Consider the following 17,173-nt stretch of genomic DNA (forward strand, 5'->3'; position numbering starts at 1 on the left):
CAAAGCGGGCGTCGCCGTCGGTATCAAAATGTTGCAGACCGCGCCGCCACACCGCCCCGGTCAAACCGGCTCGTTTTCTAAGGCAACGGTCGCTCTCTTTTCAGCAGCTTCGGAAAATTACGAGACATCTTGCCAAAAGTGCCGCTTGTTTGGACTGATCTTGCCCAAGATGTTACGACGCACAAGCACTTAAGCATCTCAGCACCCGGAATACTGGCAGAGGCATACAAACCTTCTGTCACAAAATTTATGTAGATTGAATGGAGCGGAACACGTCTGAAACTATAGCGTCTTTACACATAAAAATCGCGCCAACCTGCTGCGCGTATACCCGCAGAAGAGAACTTGTAAAACCTTAGTACGACTCGCGTGGTGCAATTACCTACTCAATGCACGCGTAGGGACGACGTAGTGTCGTCACCGATCGCATGAATGCCGTGGCTCCACTTTATGATTTGCTCGCAGAGAGGCTGCTTGCGCCAGCGACCGAGCAGAAGAAACGCACGCGGCATGCAAACAACGCTCTCCGAGACCTTTGACAAGGCCCTTCGTGGAGATGACGCAGGTGGAAAAAGCACGCCGTACGATCGCGCGCCGCCGAGCCTGCCCTTGAATCCCTCCTCTCGGCGGCGAAAATTGCACAGCGCGCGGAGTGATTCTCGGGAGTGTATCGGCCGGCCTGCAAACGAGGTCGCCGGGCAGCAGAGGCGCAGCAACCAGCGCGAAAAAAACTGCGCACTCGAGAGCACCACGAGCAGAGAATCCTCGGCGGTGCCGCAAAGCCCGCACAAACACACACAGTTACGTGGCTACGTACTTCGAGAAAATAAAGAAATGGAAAGAAGGGCCGACCAGCAGGAATCCATCCGACGGCGGCGTACTACGAGAGCAGCCGAGCAAGCATCGTTGGCTGAAACTTCTTCGCACGCGAGAGCCGCGGTAGCGTCGCTGGGGAGAACGAAAAAGCCGGGCCGACCGATTACTGCAGCAGCAGCGAAGAAGCCCCCCCGCGCAGTAGCACCGTTCGCGAGGCTTTCTTTTCGTCGTCTGTCAATTACGAGCAGACTTTGCGCTAGCCGAAAAAGAAACCAAAACCGGCTGCTGCTGCCGGCTAACCACTGGAGCATACACACAACGCCGGCCCCGCCGACCGGCGCTGCTTGCGCAGCAAAAAAAGAAAAGAGCAAGAAAAATTCCGGGTCGCCGGAAAATGACGTCACGAACCATATATGGGCATAGCCGACGACGCGCTCGTCATTGGGCGCTGTCGACTTCCGGCGCGCCACTCTGGACCAATAGCAGGCCGCTCTGCTCAGTCGCTACCATATATGGCAATCTGGTTCTGCGATTTGAACGGCGCTAACGCACGTGCAATAAAAAGGCCGCCGGCCGCGTTCAGCCATCGCAGTCGTGTCCCTGGATTCGCTTGGGAGCCACCGTGCGAAAAATTCTCTCGTAAGTGTGCTCTGTGTTCCTCGGCAAAGTGTGGTGCTTGGGTCTTCGTCTACCGTGCTCATCTCTACAGGCGTTGGTTCGTCAAGCGAGTTGGATTATGCGATCTCCTGGATATTTTTTTTTTTGAGTTTGACAGCTATGACAGCTTCACTTAAGCCTTGCAGTGGTTAACCGTGTAGCTCATGACGCTTCGTCTCCAACCTATAGGTGTCTGCTTAGGTGGAGAGTTAAAGAAAAAGCTATTGGATACGGCCCGCAGCTCACTAGTACTATAATTTAATCTTTTAACATTTGTTTTTCGGTCGCACTAGCAGCTTCAGTTGAGTGCTGCCCGATTCCTCTAACAGGCAGCGACGTTTAGTGCTAGTTTATTCGAAGCTTATTTGAGCGCAACTCCCATTTAGAAGGATTCGAGTTCAGTTGGTGGGCGTGTTCGCCGTGTTTCGGGCGCAAGCACTCATCACAACGGACGCCGTTTCTCTTCTAGGTTCTTCGTAACCGGTCCGACGCGCAACTCCAAACAAAATGTGTGACGACGACGTGGCCGCTCTCGTGGTTGACAATGGCTCCGGCATGTGCAAGGCTGGCTTCGCCGGCGACGACGCACCCCGCGCAGTCTTCCCATCCATTGTCGGCCGTCCCAGGCATCAGGTGAGTCATCCCTGCTCGGCCATTGTGACACGTAACGCATCGAGCCTCCCCCGCTACGTACCGTAATTTAAGCAAACCCGTGACGTGATCGTACCGACACCATAATGTCAGCCAGAATGCCGTGGATTTCATTCGTTGTATTTGCGCTTCGATGCGCTTTATTGTGCTGGTTATTTTAATTTTGGCATGCCGATTGTGCGGCCACCTGTAAGTTGCGAGCCTGTCGCATAGCGCCGATTCTACGTACGCCAGCCATCATGCGCTCGCGCAGGGGTTCACAAACCACTCGTATAATTGGCTTTGAAATCGTTAACCTTACGTGGTCTGTTAAAGGGGGCTGAAAACGCAAAGGTGGCCTGCCGCGACAACCGGCGTCGACTGGTTTCGCGCTCGCCGGTCTTCCGAGGAGCCGGCGTCTGCCTTTGCCCATATATGGTCAAAACGCGCCCGCCGCTGCTGTTCACGTGACTCGTAGCCCTCTTCCCCGTCCCCCTCGCCGGACGGCATTTGCGCTTTGTTTTGGCGACCTTGCCGGTCGCTGGCCCCTTGGATCGATCAGGCGCTTCTTGCTTCGCCGGTTATCCAGTCTTTCAAGTAGCTGGGGGGGCGTGTCACCGGGCCACGCGTTTCAACGCTACGTGCCCAACTAGTCGTCCCTTCGTAATCGCGTCCACGACGATGGTTTCGAGCGCTGTTCTCTCTCCCGCAGGGTGTCATGGTTGGCATGGGCCAGAAGGACAGCTACGTCGGCGACGAGGCCCAGAGCAAGCGTGGTATCCTCACTCTGAAGTACCCCATCGAGCACGGCATTGTCACCAACTGGGACGACATGGAGAAGATCTGGCACCACACTTTCTACAACGAGCTTCGTGTTGCACCCGAGGAGCACCCCGTTCTGCTTACCGAGGCCCCGCTGAACCCCAAGGCTAACCGTGAAAAGATGACGCAGATCATGTTCGAGACCTTCAACACGCCCGCCATGTACGTGGCCATCCAGGCTGTGCTGTCCCTGTACGCCTCTGGTCGCACCACGGGTATCGTGCTCGACTCCGGTGACGGCGTCTCGCACACCGTGCCCATCTACGAGGGATACGCCCTTCCTCACGCCATCCTGCGTCTGGATCTCGCCGGCCGGGACCTCACAGACTACCTCATGAAAATCCTCACCGAGAGGGGCTACTCCTTCACCACCACGGGTGCGTTTGTACACCGTCCCTCACCGTTATTCCTTCAGCTGAACTTAATTTTTGAACCCGTTGTTTACATGCAGTAACGGCACGTGCAACTGGGTTTATCCTAGCTAGCTGTAAAATCGGTGCAATGTTTACATTTATTGTTCAATCTGCCTGACAACTGCGAAGGTAGGGCTGTAGTTTCAGTTCTTGCAAAATGGGTGTAGTAGTTGTGCGTCGCGTTGCGATAGTTATGCTCACGATCCGTTCTCTCTTCTTCCTGCAGCTGAGCGTGAAATTGTCCGTGACATCAAGGAGAAGCTGTGCTACGTGGCTCTCGACTTCGAGCAGGAGATGGCCACCGCCGCCTCTTCCTCCTCCCTCGAGAAGTCTTACGAGCTGCCCGATGGTCAGGTGATCACCATCGGCAACGAGCGGTTCCGCTGCCCCGAGGCCCTGTTCCAGCCCTCATTCTTGGGAATGGAAGCCTGCGGCATCCACGAGACCACCTACAACTCAATCATGAAGTGCGACGTGGACATCAGGAAGGACCTGTACGCCAACACCGTTCTCTCCGGCGGCACCACCATGTACCCTGGCATCGCCGACCGCATGCAGAAGGAAATCACCGCCCTTGCGCCTTCCACCATGAAGATCAAGATCATCGCGCCTCCCGAGAGGAAGTACTCCGTCTGGATCGGCGGTTCCATCCTGGCCTCCCTCTCCACCTTCCAGCAGATGTGGATCTCCAAGCAGGAGTACGACGAGTCTGGCCCCAGCATTGTGCACAGGAAGTGCTTCTAGGATGTGTTCTCTTCTACTGGACTTTTTTTCTTGCCTCGTCGGTGCTTTTTTGCAACGCTTAACCAAAAACAAGAACACAAAGGAGCTGCCCCCGGTCCCTGCAGTCTCGGCGCCCCACACGTGATGCGGTTCGAAAGTCGTCGCTTCTGGGCACACACACAAAAAAAAAAGGCAAAGGACTGCGTGCCATCCACGGTGGCTTTTTTTTTTTTTTTCGTCCTTTACACTGCAGGTGACCGCAGCACGAACTGGTCGCGACGTTAAAAGTATTCTGCAGCAGCGTGTCCACTGCCCAGTTGGGATGCATCCCAATCTCCGAACAATTTGTTTCAGATACCAAAAAGTCTTATTTATAATGAAGTGTTTCTATCTGAAATAAATTGCCAGAAATAAAAGTTTGAAAGCCGAACTCCTTTCCTGGGCCTTCATTGCTTATCCGATGGCTTGTCCATAGCGCATATTTCTGTGCTTGGCACATCTCGGAAACTCCTCAGGTGGTCTGCTAATTACTGCGTCACCGGCATATTTCGCTCGTCTGAGCAGACTTGCAGCAACAGTTCCAGCTACTGGCAGCAATGAAATGTTTCTGCACTGCTGCCAGATAGCGATGCGGCGTATCGTGTACAACTGGCGCGCCTAGAACCTCGCCACATCCTTCGAGGTTGCTTTCACTGCTGCACTTCGATGCGGAAAGCGAAGCTACTGGAACAGGATTTTTACCTAGTTTCTCTTCAGCTCTGCTATCATGTCTTGCTACCCCCTATTGATAAGAGCCGTTGGCGCGTTGGTAGACAAAGATGCAGTGCCTTGAGCATAATTTTCCTCCCTTCACAAACCAATCGTTACTTGGGGAACAAAAAACAGCTTCAAATGGCGCGGAGTCCGATATTGCCCGTGCAGATTATTTTTTAAGCGTCTTGCCCAAGAGTAACTTTCAATTTGGCACGGCGTTAGTGTGGCTAGTTCAATGTGGACTGTTACTGTGGTCTTCAGATCACATTCCAGTTAATGCTAACCCACGCGAGTCGACTCGGTAACGAACTACCATCAAGCGGTGACGTGTCTACACATCTCGGGAAATTTTCCCTTGTCAAATTCTGCAATCAACGCCTGGTACACTCATCATAGAATGGCCCGACGAGGAAGTGTCGTTAAAGTTGAATCTCCTCGACATGCGCGTTGGGTGCGCGCGGTGTCTCACCCAGAACACGTCATCTACGCAGTTACGGTGACGCATGCGCGAAGCCTCGGGTTGAGTGGCTACCGCGGGATGGCCTTGATCAGTTGGGGTGTGCCCTCCAGTCTGTTATAACGTCAACTCTGGTCATGGCAGTGGCGACGCGCCAAGTTCAGCTGTTCAGGGCCGCCACAGACTTTGCACGTGAGAGAGAAAGAAAACAGGCCCTGCGGGCCTTGCAAGTTTTGCATACCTACAGTTTGTTAGTGTAGCGATCTCGCTAAGGCCACCGTTCGTGCATTCTTACGAGTATGACTTCCATGCGATAATGTTGACGTATGGTCGGCCACAAAAGTTTATGGGACATGTCACTTGCGAGAAAGCTGAATTCCCCGCGAAGCCTGTGCACACATCCTTCGATTCAGTTTCACTCTGCAATAGTTTTGTAGTCTGAGTACGTAGCCTTGACGGAGCAGAAATCGGCACTTATCGCTGAACTTGTGTCCCGTAAATTCTTGTGGGTGATTTTGCACGCTTTGCGTTTGTGTTGATATATTTGACTGCGTAGCCCTTGGAGGCTTAAAAAGGCTGTCAAAATAGATTTGTCCCGATTCTAATATCTGGTGGGGATGTTAAGGAGCTAGTTATCTCACTTCCTCTCATGTCGATAGGAACAGGTCCGCGTTCTTACCCATTAACGTACAGCTAACAAAACACTACAACCCGAGCAGCTGTCAATATGTATACGTTCTTGAATTTTGTTTAAATAACGTGAAGTAACAATTAGCATAACGGGATAAAAAACTAGTATGTGCCGCCCATACATAATTACTTCATTAACCTGCCAGTTGAGTCAGTGCATTTCAAATATAATTCCATGACTGCAGGGGAAACTGTCGAAAGTTAGATTTATTGAATCCTGAAAATCTGTGTTAGATGGATTTTCTTTTCGTCGTAGTGGCCATAATATGTCATGGCAACTCCGACATAATATTGGGAAATATGACATTATTTGTTAGCCTAAAGCGACAAGCTTACGGAACAGGTTTCTGATGCCGTTTTCTTTCGTTCGCCACCCATTACACTCATTGATATAATCACGCTGGTTTCAAAGTTTGACGATTATATAGGAATACGATTGAGTATCTACTTAAATGGAATCCATATCGGCTGTGATGTAGTCCAGCTTGGTTATTGCCGCTGGCATAACTGGAATAAATAAATAAATAAACTTTATTTTTATTTCGTGCGAATGGCTGGTCACTTCGAGTTTTTTGTGCGCTTATTCTGACGCGGATTTACTCGCACAGCGGTAGTTTGAAAAGGTATGTATATGTCACATGCGTATTGACAATAAAACTGTTTAACAAATTTTGCGGTAGGTTAAATAAATCTCTCGCGTTCGTTTCGAGCCATCTCCGACGAGCCTTTATCATGCTCATCTGGTTCCTACAGGCTAATGAATATTGGCTGGGTGCATTTACCATTTAATTAAATGAGCACGCATATGAACGTGTTAACACATTGTGTATAGGAAAAACCGCACAATGTATTTTTAATTAATCAATTTATTTATTTACTTAATGTAACTATGCGAGTATCACTTTCTTGACTGATACTGATTTTATTAATTATTTACACTGCCAATTAAACGTATAATTTAACGGTCTTGAAATGCCACTAGGCAGGGCCGACATATAATCTTTAAGCCTTACCTGACGTGTCATATTATCGGTGGTTTTAAGACCGCGGTAACATTTTCCCGTAACTTTTCCAAGGCACCTGCAGTAGCAGATGGTTACAATGGCGGCAGTCATAGCCTCCGAGATTTCGTGGTGCACACGGTGCGCGAGTGTTCGCGTGCTTTTTAATCTCAAAGGCCATGCAGGAGCAATAGGTCTTTTTTCGCACCGGCGGCAGATGACGCCACCATCCTTTTCCCGTACCTGCCGCTGTTTGCGCGCTCGTCTGCAAACAGGTGCGAGCGTCTGCTGCCGCCGTTGAGTGCCGGCGGAATGTGCATCGCCGCGTTTCAGTGAGAGGTGGACCCGCGTGTGTGTGTGTATGTGTGTGTGCTGTTCGTCCATTACGATCATCGCTGTCAGCGCTTCACCCTCTCTCGCAGAGGTCGGGGAAGAAGAGCCGGTTAGTGTGCACCGGTTACGCACGGCTACTGCGGCCGCGTGCAGGGGAACGTCGTCGCCGTCGACATCACGCGGTCCACACAGCGAGCGCAGCGGGAGCCTTTGAAAAACCTCCCGCAAAGGCTGTGCGCGTTGATCGTTCCAGAGGCGGCACGGCGCTGATATCGCGGCAGCACCGGGGATTTCAGCGATATTGGTGAGTGATCCACGAACGCGTACGCAACCCAGCCTGCAGCGTATGGTCTCGTGGTAGAATTTCGGAACGCGCCGCGCCTTCTAAAAACTCCCGTTTTACTTCGCAAGTGCCTCTCTGGCCACCTTGACTGCCCACTACAGTAAACTTCCAAGTCGAACGCGTTAGGCGATGCTAAAGGTATGACTTTAGAACAGCCTAGAAGCGAAGTTATTGACGGATCTACGAACAGGTGGTACATCACGAGCATGCTAGTGGCAAGAATATTGCCATCAGCGTGGCTGCGGCGGAGTGACAGTTCGATGCTGGCAAAAATAACCGTTTGTAATACTCTATTTTAACAACGTGTTAGTTTCGTCGGGTGGAAATTTTACTACATTTGAGAAGTGGACTTGTCACCAAGAAGTGTCATCTTATGTTGCTCTGGTGCGAAACGCCCCATCCACATAATTATTTTCTCGGATTGACCAGGCAAGTCTGTGTTTTAACAATGAAATGTGCGTGCACTCTTCAACCGTCTCATTGTCACTGCAGAAACAAATCGACCCCGGCCGTGACCGCTTCTGACGAGGGAATTATTTTCGAGAGTACAGTGCCTCTGTTATGCGGAGCCTGATGAGACTTGGGTAACTGAACGCACCCGCCGTGGTTGCTCAGTGGCTATGGTGTTAGGCTGCTGAGCACGAGGTCGCGGGATCGAATCCCGGCCACGGCGGCCGCATTTCGATGGGGGCGAAATGCGAAAACACCCGTGTACTTAGATTTAGGTGCACGTTAAAGAACCCCAGGTGGTCGAAATTTCCGTAGCCCTCCACTACGGCGTGCCTCATAATCAGAAAGTGGTTTTGGCACGTAAAACCCCATAAATTAAAAATTAATTAATTAATTAGTAACTGAACGCAGCGAAGCAACGTACATACAGATGAACCTGTGTTGTACGTCATATAGTATGCATGTCGTTTCCTAACGCGTGTCCATTGCTCCTTGGGTGGAGGGCAGCTAGTATGCGCGCATTATACGGTAGCCGAGTGAGGAGCGAGTATGAGCGCATGGCCGCGCAGTGAAATGATCCCCCGAACATGCAGACTACCTCGCCGCTGTAACCCGCGATCAGATAGTATAACCGAAATATCTCCCCCTCCTTTCTTGTCTGTCTGCTTCCCTGGACAACAATTTCTTTAAAGTCTAAAGAAAGCAGGTTGGGCCGCAGTGAGGGTGCTGGACCAATTTCGCGCGTAACGCCTACAACGTCACTAACGTTATGTTGCACGTCTATGTATGCGCCATAAAAGCGCATCTGCGGCTATCGCGATGTTTGCGGTAGAGTGTCCTGAAAATTCCCAGGCCACTCTACTTGCGGTCTGATGAAGGAGAAAGCGCGGTTCCTGTGTTAACGTATAGGTCCAGTTGTGACGTCATCATCGGGGAGAAAGGACTGCCAGCGCCGGCTGCACTAGCTGTTTCATTGGTGCGACAAGGACCCTGTTATGACGCATGCTCCGATGTAGCGCGAAAACTTGGGTGCTTGGGAATGACGCGATGACGCTCCGAACTTCCCGTTGGAGTTCCTGCAAACATTCGTTTCGCGACTGCTTGCAGGTTGAGTAAGCCAAAGCTACGGACGGTGCGTGCGCTTATCGTTTCTTTTCTCGGGTACGCGTGATTCGGATACGCCTGGTACTATTAAGGTGAATACCAAGCTGAAACTGGGATCCCTGTGGTGGTGGTGATGGTGGGGCGGGTTATTTTGCAATTGTTCACCCAGCGCTTCCTCTATTTATAAGGAGGCGCGAGTCCACCTAGTGGACATGTTCAATTCGTCTGCTGCTGAAGTTCTGCATGATCGGCTGGACTGGGATACGCGTGATAAGAAGACAGGCGCCCCCAACGAATCAGTACTTCAGCAGCAGACGAAATAGACATGTCACCTTCTGGTCATATTTGGAGTTTCTGCCATCATGTAATGGATGTTACACTTATCCGCGTTTATTCAGCGTCTTGCTGCTCACATTTCCTGTTGCTAGTTTGAACGTTTCTCTCCGATACATCCAAGTTCGTCGCCGACTCCGATGGCGAGCTCCCTATACGCCACCGGTCTGTGCTGCGTTTGCGTTTGGTAGCCAGACTGTCTGCACCGCGGAACAGATGGTGTTAATGGCCGAGCCGTCAAAAAAGTCGCGTCTGGCTATGCGCGAACGTCGCATAACTCAAGCGCCATCACGCCCGACAATGAACGGTACTGTTAGCAGCCCAGCGTATGTCGACGACGTCAACGCCCGCCGCACAAAAAGCGAAGGGGCCCCTCTGGTGTGTGTATACAGCAGACCGCTCTGGTATATTACAGCAGCTGTGGCACTTGCAGTCGCGCACTTCGGGGACTTTCATCGGTCGCCAACACGGTCAGCGAACGTGGCGCTGGCGAGTCGGCGTTGCATGTAGTCGCGCGTAAACGTGTTAGCCAAAGAAGAAAGCAACGCCGGAGAACAAGTGAGTCACACCCCGGTAGATAAACAGCTTGCCCGTGTCCCTGAAAGCGCACGCTACGCGCACGTTATTGTGTCGACGTCTAGCCCGGGGCCCCCGTACGTTGCCGACCGCGCTGTGTCGGTCACTGCAGTCCAGTGTGTCCTAAGGGCGAGGTCTCACTCGCGTGCGTAGCCTCCTTATCGGGCCGTGTTTGCGAAGGCGCGATAGCCGGACGCGAGAGATAAATCCACGGCGGTCCGAGGAAGCCGCGCCTCCTTCGGCCACCGCCGTCGCCGCGTATCGGCTCGGACGACGGCGTCGCTTCTTCCCACTAAACGTTTCGCCTGCGATATGCTCTGCGTTATCACCCATTCTGGTGAGCGCCCAAGTCGCAAACCCGGGTTCCCGCAGGTTCGAGGCTCTGTTGCGTCGGTTGCACCTCGCTATATAAGGGCGGTACGAAAAAGAAAATTGAGAAGAGAGAGAAAAAAAATAAAAAACAAAAAGCACATGCCCTGTTGAGATACTACACGCTAAAACCTGTGTAGTCGCAATTAACCCGTCACGTTCTGCTATGGCGCCTTTGATTAATGGTAGATATGTATAGCGTTTAAACGTAAATGTCTCACGCGAGGTATACCATATATGTTCGGGGCTGACATGAAGTGCGAAATCGGCTTATATAGTCAGCTGTAGCTGTGTATGACGGCAGAATACCATCGCTTGTTTCAGCAGCAAGCCTGCAGGAGCGACAACTGCTATAGACGCTCTTGTGCTTGGCTGAGAGGCTCGTAGCGCACAGGGCATGAGATAAAAGAAAAGCATTCCAGAAATAAGATAGCTCATGTACATATCTTTCACCGAGTGTCATTTCTCTATGGATGCGCTCTCTATCATAAACGCGTCAATGGACGAGCCCCGCTCTTTCGACCACATTAGATCCAGCGTGTCTGTACAATCCTTTACGCAGACCCACTTGTGAGAGGAAGCTGACCCACCCTGAAGGGGCTGCGGACGAAGCGCATTTCGAGAAGCCCTTCTGCAAGTTCCAGCCGCCGAGTGCCGCGATACAGTGCGCACTTTTTCGAATTGTCGGGAAAACCGCTGTGGCGTGCGAAAGACAGACAGACGTTCGTCCGCCTTCTCCCGACAAGACGCGGTGCGAGCGGAACGGCGCGTTCTTTTTTGCAAGATCTCGCTCGAGATCTCACGGGGATTGCTCCCGCCGTGTTTTCTGAATGCGCGTATTCGCTTCGAAGGTCGCCGAAGGGGCCTCCCCGCGGTGGTCGCCCGTGTGTTCTGTATACGGTCCCTTTAGTGAATTGTCCCGTTGACACCGAACCGACTGCGCGCAGTGCTTGCAAAAGAGATTTCGAGATGCCGTCTCTTCTGGTGAAGCGGTTGTTCTTTAACAAACGTGAGCGAACTGCCTATGGGTATGTTAAGAAAAGCCGCAGAAAAAGACTGCAGATGGTTCTTTTTTAGGGGACGAGCTAGAGGCCATCGTAATCTTTGGAGTTATCTGTTCTAAAGAAGGTTAGCGGATGGCAGCGACAGTTGTTTCTTGATGAAGCCACACGAGGCGGACCCGTTATGTAAATTATGCAGCACACGAACCAAAAGCAATGCAGCATGCCGCCTGCTTTCCATGATGGATTATCTGTGCACGTCTACGGCTGACTGACGACGAATACCTCTAGTTCACTAAGGATCGCTGCCGGGCGTTAGTTATATAGTGTACTTGGCATAAAGACGCAACACGTATACATAGACGAGAACAGGACGTACAGGATTATAACACCTGTCCTGCGTTGATTGTATACGTGTCTGATATGCGCGTCATGCCCAACTAGCAAGTCGCATTGTTATGTTTACAAGTTTGCTTGAGATAGCTTTGCTAGTGCACTGGTGTACCTGCGTTGAAATGCTTAAAGAAAGAAAAAGCAAACGATAATTGTTGGTCGACTGTCAAGACCAACATATATACATATAAACATGTACGCATCTACATACATACGGTGTTTTGCATATACTCTCTTTGCGTCTTATAGCTATTTCCGCCTTACGTACGCAAACTTGCCCAGTTATCTCTACTTATTAGACATGACAGACATCTCGCTTCCGCGGAAATCTGCGCGTCATCTTTCCTGACATGCTTCCCAAATTAAATTAGGGGTTTTACGCGTGCCAAAACCACGATTTGCTCATGAGGAACGCCGTAGTGGGGGACTCTGGGGCAATTTTGACCACCTGGGGTTCTGTAACGTGTACCTAAATCTAAGTACACGGGTGTTTTTTTGCATGTCGCCCCCATCTAAATGCGGCCGCCGTGGCCGGGATTTGATCACGCAACTTCGTGCATAGCAGCGCAACACCAAAGCCACTAATGAACCACGGTGGGTCAGTATATTCACTCCTTCGTCATCTGCATACTTCTCTAATATAATCACAAAGCTCGGCGCCCTTCCATCTGCCACAGGCAATTTCCCCCAAATTTTGGAAGTGTTCGCTGAAACACCGTGTATGTATCATAACGCAAACATATATACCACGAAATAAGAAGACCTGCGAAGAGAATCGCGGCAAGAAAAAAAAGAAAAAGTGCCTGTACCCCTTAATCAAGGGAAGGTCATCCCGGGCCACGAGTGCCATCGGTGGCGAAGAGCTCGCCACTTACCGATGCCAGTGGCGGCCATCGAGTGCTCTCGATCGGCCACTGACTCTGGTGCATGAACGGTGTGTTTGCGTGGCTAATATGTGTATCGCATCCAACAACCAGTTCCGCCAAGTTCTATTCTCGATCCATATATCTGGCGGAAGGAGCCGCTTTTAAATTGGGTTTCGGCTGTCGCACTCAAAGATGATTGAGTATACATTGATGACATGTGATGACACGAGAGAGAGAGAGAACTTATTTGAAGGAAGGCAGAGAGGTCGGCCTGAGCTATAGCGTGCTCATAGCCTGCTACTCTGCACAGGGGGAGGGGGCGGTGGTGAGCGGGCTGGATATGAGAGGTGATTATTATTATTATTATTATTATTATTATTATTATTATTATTACTATTATTATTATTATTGCTTGTTTTGAACACATATATACAATTAACAGGTAAGGGAAAGCGAGGAGCAGGCTGGCAACTGCCACCGGAAGGGGCACAACGCCTGCCTACTCTTCAGAAGGGAGGTGACAGCACCACAGAAATGGAAGAAAGGAAGGAGGGGAGGAAAGAGGAAAGGAAGAGCAATAGGACAAATCTAAAGAATGGACAAGTCTAAAGAATGAAGTGGAACACACAGTACATATCACACGCAGTAGGGCCGGTCACTGAAGGTCACGCTACTACAGCATGTTGAATAGTTTCGACGCTACATAGAAGAAGGATGCACAACGATGACGGCAAGTTCATCATTCTCATAGTTATCGACAAAGTCCCCCCCAAAAATCATCCAGAAGTATCATGCGCCTTGCAGGGCATGGCTGGAGTCACGAATCTAGTTGACGCTTCACAAAAACGCGCAACGGAGAAGCTCGTGTGTGGGCTTCTCTTGCGTGAGCACGTGCCAAGAAAGGCCTTTAAATTATGTAAAGAGCTGCGATAAGCAGCTCCAGTACGGCGAGGACATGCAGGGCGCTTTTAGTAGCGGCCGGAGTCTGCAGACTACAGAGAATCGCGCGCACTGATTCTAGCAGGTGCTTCAGCAGTTTTTAAACGCTTTCCTTGTCATTTTTTTTCGGCTGCTTACTTGCCTGTAGGGTCGTCGATCGGCTTTACTATAGCCTTGGAATCCACTCCTCGACGTTGAGGAACACTGGGGCATGGCGTCATGCCCGTGGGTTTACAAGACAGCAAAGGCCACTCCGTGTCTGTGCCACGCAGGGGCGATGAATGTTCGCCCCCTGCTCTCAGTGACCCTGAATTTGCAGTATAGGCGCGGTTAATGTCTTCGATACCGGCAGAGGCCGAGGTTGTCGTGGCCCCTGCGCCCCGCAATGCGGGTCTTCTGACGTCATTGGGTGGCACTTCTTACGCGATCGTTGTCTCTCTCGGCGAACCTATTGGGCAGCCTCTCTATATGGGAAGATTTGTCGCTTGCCATTTTTTTCGGAGAATGCGAACTTCCTCGTACATCTTCGGGCAATCAACCGACGTTGCTTCATGAGAGCCAGGGCAGTTGCGACATTTCGAGGAAGGTACATTACAGTACATCATCGTCATCGTCATCATCATCGCTGGCAGGTCACTTGCTTTCTGCACACAGCGGTTATGTGACCTATCTTGAGACACTTCCGACACTTTCTTTAACTTGTCAAATAAAGTTGAATTTTCTTGCATCTCCCGCCAGAATGCTCTTTCTAGAGTTAATCCGGATTTTGTTGATATGCTCAAGGGCCACACTTTCAAAATATTACGTTAAAAACTGCCTACTTAGGGCGTTCAGGTTGTGTGACGCCGTAAGCGGCACGTAAGAGACCATGAAATATTGCTGCTCACTCTGGTTATAGATGCAGTCTGCTCACGCGACATCTGGCGCATATTCTACTTCCTACGACGGCCCATTATTATACGCTGTACTTGTTGTCAGAGTCCACTGCTTCGAGCGTTGAGCTGTCCCAGGAATGTAGCTGGTCCGAGTTGCCAAAGGCATATCGTCGAAACATGAGCGATGAAGTGTAGACGGCTCACCTTGTTCAGGTCTTCGTGCGAGCGTCTTCTTACTCATTCTTGATGAAAGTGCATTCTCGAAACTGACGACACCGTAAGAAACTGCAGAACAGCAAGAGGCCCAAATGATGATGATGATAACATGGACCTCTGTCATGGCTCCCACCCAATAAGGGGGATAGGCCTAGAGTCGGGCGGCAGGCAGGAGGTATAGCTACAGGAAATTTTCATTTGAAAACGATAAACGCAAAGTAAAAGAAATGGGAAAAAAAGGAGGAAAGGGTGTGGCACAAAGCGCCGATGAGCCCTGGGCACTTCTTTCTCTTCATGTCTTTTTTACATGAACAGCAAACAGTGCCGGTGTGCAGGAATACCCCGCGTCCGGCTCGGATTACAAGCTCTCCACCGAAATGACGTCACGAGCGAACTATTTATTTATTTATTACTTCTTTGTACATTACGTAGGTAGCTTCCTCCCTCCTAAACTATCCCCTTCCTCCGTCCGGCCCTTAACCCCACACCCACTGCTTATGCAGCTGTAGTTCAGTCAGCAGTAATTTTCTTACTTTCTTTTTCTTCATTCTATGTGAAAAAGAAAGAAACAATGGTAACAACCAGTGAATTACTACTGAAGACCAGGCTGTGATGTCGTCTGGGGCAGCGCGTATGTCCGCACAAGTTGCAGCAGGCAGGCTCACGCGGCGGAGGGCGAATTCAGCGTCAAGCGCTGTGCACAGAGTGCAAGGCAGCAGCACGGGGAGGTGTTCTCAACTTGCCCGCACTCTGAGCAGGCCAGATAGGTTGCTCCGCCCTCGCTGTACTATCTAGCAGCAACTCTCGCCCAGGATTACACCCAGCCGTGGCAGCCGTGGCAGCCGTGGTTAGAGAAAGAGGTAATGGGCTGCTCCCATGTTTGCCGCGGGGTGTGGAAACCTGTTCTCTCTTTGGGGGACCGCGAGTGGTCTGGTCTTCCCAATCGCCTGCAAGCAAACAAAACGCGCACTCCGCGTCTCCTTCTTCGAAAGCTGAAGAGCTTCTTTCTGAAAAGTACTTGTCCAGATAGCGTGGCCACTGGATAGAAAGGCATCCAGCGGCTCGTATCCCTAGGATCTTTACCTTCTCTATTCGGCTGGCCGACGTTTCCACCTTCGGTGGTGCTGATTAGGTAGTGGGGCGGAGGGAAGCATTCCAACCCTTTCTACGCAAGCACAACGGGATGCAGTTCAATAAGGTGTGACTCGGACATTCGTCAATTCGTCATTGTCTTTCATTTTCTTCGTTAATAAACAATAACAATACCTCTCAGTCCACCTTTTCCCGTCACTAATGGGCCGGTTGTAACGAACCGCAGAAAGTGTTACGGAAGAAGCGGGAAAAGGCTGAAGTATACCTTCAGATTTGGTGACTATCCTGACCGCTGCGCGACAGCGACGTCAGTGCTCAATACGCGCGGGCAGAATGCTTGAAACGGCGTCCTTCTGGAGCCTCTGCATCGAGTTTGGGTGGGGTTGTTACTGGATTTGCGTGGTCGGCTTGACCGTGATCTCTTGCGGAGGTCTTCCAAACAATTTGAAAGCACTGGAAGCTTCGCCTCCCCCCCCCCCCCCACCACACACACACACGCAACAAAAAGTACTATGAGACGGCATCCTCTTCACATTTTCAAAGCACGTATCGATTCACCTGAACCAACTTGAGGATGTGCTTGGCTAGGTTATAGCTCGTTTCACTAATGAATTCACACCTATAGCAACTCTCCCGAAGTTCCCGTAATGTTTACGAATTTCGGGCTCGTTCCACCATTTTTACGAATGTTGCATCTAGTTTTACAAAAGATAACTTCTGTTCGATAACATGTTTTAAAAGTGATGAAAGAGAGGATGCAAGATTGCAAAAACAAAGAAAATATATAAAAAAGATAAAAACGAAAAGAAAAGAAAACGTGCAAGATAGAAATTGTGGTATACCGGCGCCACGTACCTTGTGGAATCGCAAGACGCCGTATATTTAGAGTGGCTTTTTCCAGGGCACTCCCGCCCATGGAGGAAGGAATGCCGTATAGATGTATTCCACAAGCATAGCCTCCTGTATACTTGTTAATGCCTGCGCAGTGGCCTCGGAGCGGCCGGTAAACTTCCTTTCGCACTGCCTCGACCGTCTCCACGAGAGGCGCTAAATGTTGTCGGTTAATCGATGTTAATAAAGTGCGTGCGTACCGCGCAACAGGTGTGTGATCAAGTCAGACTCCGAGAAAATGCTTACTATACATAAGATTTAGAGAAGTGTTTCGGAACGTATCTGTAGATTAGCGCGAATCTGCCACATATCGTCCAACAGGTGAAGGCGATCGTGCCTTTATATGGGATATTATAAGCATTCACATTTCTGTTGAACTCATGTATAGCAACAGTATACCTCATACGATGGCGCGAACAGCGACCATGCA

The 17,173-nt window shown here is 50.6% G+C and overlaps 2 protein-coding genes across 2 annotated transcripts in view; both read left to right on the plus strand.

Moving 5' to 3' along the window:
* The first annotated feature begins 1,348 nt into the window (after window positions 1-1,348).
* Window positions 1,349-4,491, plus strand: LOC126541247 (actin-5C-like). The gene is made up of 4 exons (XM_050187945.2): window positions 1,349-1,455; window positions 1,943-2,106; window positions 2,816-3,302; window positions 3,565-4,491. The coding sequence occupies exons 2-4, from the start codon at window positions 1,981-1,983 to the stop codon at window positions 4,080-4,082; spliced, it is 1,131 nt and encodes a 376-aa protein (XP_050043902.1). The 5' UTR covers window positions 1,349-1,455; window positions 1,943-1,980; the 3' UTR covers window positions 4,083-4,491.
* A 2,759-nt stretch (window positions 4,492-7,250) lies between these two features.
* The window catches only part of LOC126541234 (integrin beta-PS-like), a 54,053-nt gene continuing 44,130 nt past the window's right edge, over window positions 7,251-17,173 (plus strand). The window contains exon 1 of the mRNA XM_050187927.3: window positions 7,251-7,599. The gene's annotated coding sequence lies outside the window, so the exon portion shown is untranslated. The remainder of the gene's footprint in view (window positions 7,600-17,173) is intronic.

This window comes from Dermacentor andersoni, chromosome 2 (genome assembly GCF_023375885.2).
Source record: "Dermacentor andersoni chromosome 2, qqDerAnde1_hic_scaffold, whole genome shotgun sequence".
In the NCBI taxonomy this organism is placed as follows: domain Eukaryota; kingdom Metazoa; phylum Arthropoda; class Arachnida; order Ixodida; family Ixodidae; genus Dermacentor; species Dermacentor andersoni.